Source organism: Mustela nigripes, chromosome 1, assembly GCF_022355385.1.
Source record: "Mustela nigripes isolate SB6536 chromosome 1, MUSNIG.SB6536, whole genome shotgun sequence".
NCBI classification, from domain to species: domain Eukaryota; kingdom Metazoa; phylum Chordata; class Mammalia; order Carnivora; family Mustelidae; genus Mustela; species Mustela nigripes.
In genome coordinates, this window is record NC_081557.1 from 36,460,808 (window position 1) to 36,463,211 (window position 2,404).

The 2,404-nt window shown below is 49.8% G+C and overlaps 1 protein-coding gene across 1 annotated transcript; it reads left to right on the forward strand.

Annotated features, from left to right (window-relative positions):
* The first annotated feature begins 737 nt into the window (after positions 1-737).
* LOC132010879 (calcitonin receptor-stimulating peptide 1-like) lies at positions 738-2,161 on the forward strand. The gene is made up of 4 exons (XM_059388838.1): positions 738-823; positions 1,112-1,255; positions 1,621-1,805; positions 2,078-2,161. Exons 1-3 carry the CDS (start codon positions 738-740, stop codon positions 1,778-1,780), a joined length of 390 nt encoding a protein of 129 aa, XP_059244821.1. The 3' UTR covers positions 1,781-1,805; positions 2,078-2,161.
* Positions 2,162-2,404: the final 243 nt, after the last annotated feature.

Consider the following 2,404-nt stretch of genomic DNA (forward strand, 5'->3'; position numbering starts at 1 on the left):
CTCCGTTACTCTACGATTCATCGCAGGCTCCTGCCTCAGGTAACACTGGCCAGTCTCAGTCCCGGGACTCCCTGCTTCACTGCGCACTGAGACCCACTTCAGTTCGCTGTCTTTGCCGCACTTGTGCTCGGGACACTGGAGCTCCACAGATACCGTGTGCACAGCGGGACGCAGGGGTGCTCACGGACCTGTTTGTGCCTAGTGGTCCCTGGGAAAGCATTTCAGAACTTTGGCCAGCCTCAGTGGGTGGCAAATAGGCTCAAAGACAGAGAGGAAGGCAGCCTTGCATGGCAAGCCCCTTTAGTGAGTTCTGGGACATTTTCTGCCCTGCTTTAAGTCCTAGCCCCAATTTAAGACTCTGCTAAGCTTGGTTCTTGCAGGGAATTCTTTGCCAGAGTGCGGAGCAGGTAAGTAGAATTTGTTTCTTCGGTTTCTCTAAGACTCCATCGGTAGAGATAATTCCCTTTTTAGAGACCTCCCCATGCCCCGCCAGGTAAGAGCAAAAGCCCCACACAGGGAGGACAGTTCTGGGTTGTGATAGGAGAGCTGCTTTGGTGACAGGGTGCTCAGAGATTATCTTCCGTGGAGACCTGGCCAGGATGTGAATTTGAGAGGGTGCTCTGTGGTGGGGAGGGGGCTACTGACAGAATCCTCTTCACCCAGTTGTCCTGCTAGGATAGCTCTGCTGTTACTCTGCTGCAGAAGGTGACATTTTTCTTCTCTTACAGAGAAGCATCATGGGCTTCTGGAAGTTCTCTCCTTTCCTGGTTCTCAGCATCCTGGCCCTTTACCAGGTGGGCGTCCTCCAGGCGGCACCATTCAGGTAAGACAGCCCTGCGGGGAGTGTACCCCCTCCCACTGCTTAGACCATGCCGTTTTCAGAATTCTGGTGTGCTGAAAGTCTACTAACTGGTGAGAGGGGCAACGGGGAAGTGTGTATTTTTCTGATATAAAGATTGTAGCCCATAATTGAAAAATAGCAATGAATTTCATACAACCCATTGAATCTCACTAATGCTTCTGTTGTTTTTACCAGGAAGTCTGGATGCTTATTCTGGGGAGAGGCAGGCAGGGTCTCAGAGCTTGTATTGGGTTTTCTTTCCCTCCCCAGGTCTGCTCTGGAGAGTCCTACAGACCCTGATGTGCGCAACGAGGAGGAAATGCGACTCCTGCTGGCTGCAGTGATGAAGGAGTATGTGCAGATGCAGATGAAGGCCCAGGAGCTGCCCCAGGAGCAGGAGACTGAGGGCTCCAGGTGAGGCTTTCCTCACCCCCGGCTCAGCTCAGGGCATCCCCTCCCTCCTGTCATGCCCAGGAAGGCATATCCCAAGAGGTAAGAGAGAACAAAGCTGGACAAGTGGCCAGCACACTGCCATGGTTCACCTCTGCCTGGGGTCCAGGATTCTAAGGCTCCCCTGACAATAGAGGTCACAGAGACGATGGTTAGAGCACATAGAAAAAGATCCCTTTCTGAAAGCAGTTAGGGAAGGTATGAAATCCCCCACTCTGGCAATTGGGCTGGCAGCACCGAGGAGACTTCCCGGTATCAGAGGGATTAAGACTGGTAAGTGTGACCTCTCACTGACAGGTCTTCTCTTCTTTCTCCATCTTGCTAATTAGAGTCACCGTCCAGAAGAGATCCTGCAGCTCTGCCACCTGTGTGGCCCACTGGCTGGGAGGCTTGCTGAGCAGAGCCGGAAGTGTGGCAAACACCAACCTGCTGCCTACCAGCATGGGATTCAAAGTCTACAATCGCCAAGGCAGGGAGGTTAAGGCTTAAGCAGTGGAAGTGCTCCAGGAAGAAGGTGACTGCCCTTCTAGTGTCTGCTGGAAGGATGGAAACCCGGGTAGTACAGGGGTGCAGTCCACACATTAAGCCTCTGAGAGTCCTCTATTAGCCGTATGACCATGGGTCAGACATGTTTTCTGAGCCAGTTTCTCCATCTGTGAATCAAGGGCAACAATAGCATTTACTTGCTAGATTAATATAAAGACTGAATGAGATAATAGATGTCAATATTTTCACAATTAATAAGTTACTAAATCCTGTTGTTATTTGTTTTTTTTTTTTTTCTAGGTCACCATGAAGCGAACTCTCTTTCCTTTAATTTAAAATGAATGCAACTCTTAGGATAAGGAGCATGGAAAACCCACACATCTGCATGCTTAATATTAAAAACATTCTTGTCTGAAATAAATTAAATCTAAATAAAAAGAATAAAATTATTGCAATTACCTAGTGTGCGTTTTTTGTATGACATCATGTCTGTATCTGGTAGCAAAGATGGGCCCTGTGAGCCAACCCATGGCTGTTGGCAATCCTGCAAACCCTCAGGGGGACGGGGAGTAGCTGCCTGGTGGGTGTCTGGGGACACATAATAAATGCGGGGCCTGCGTGGAACTC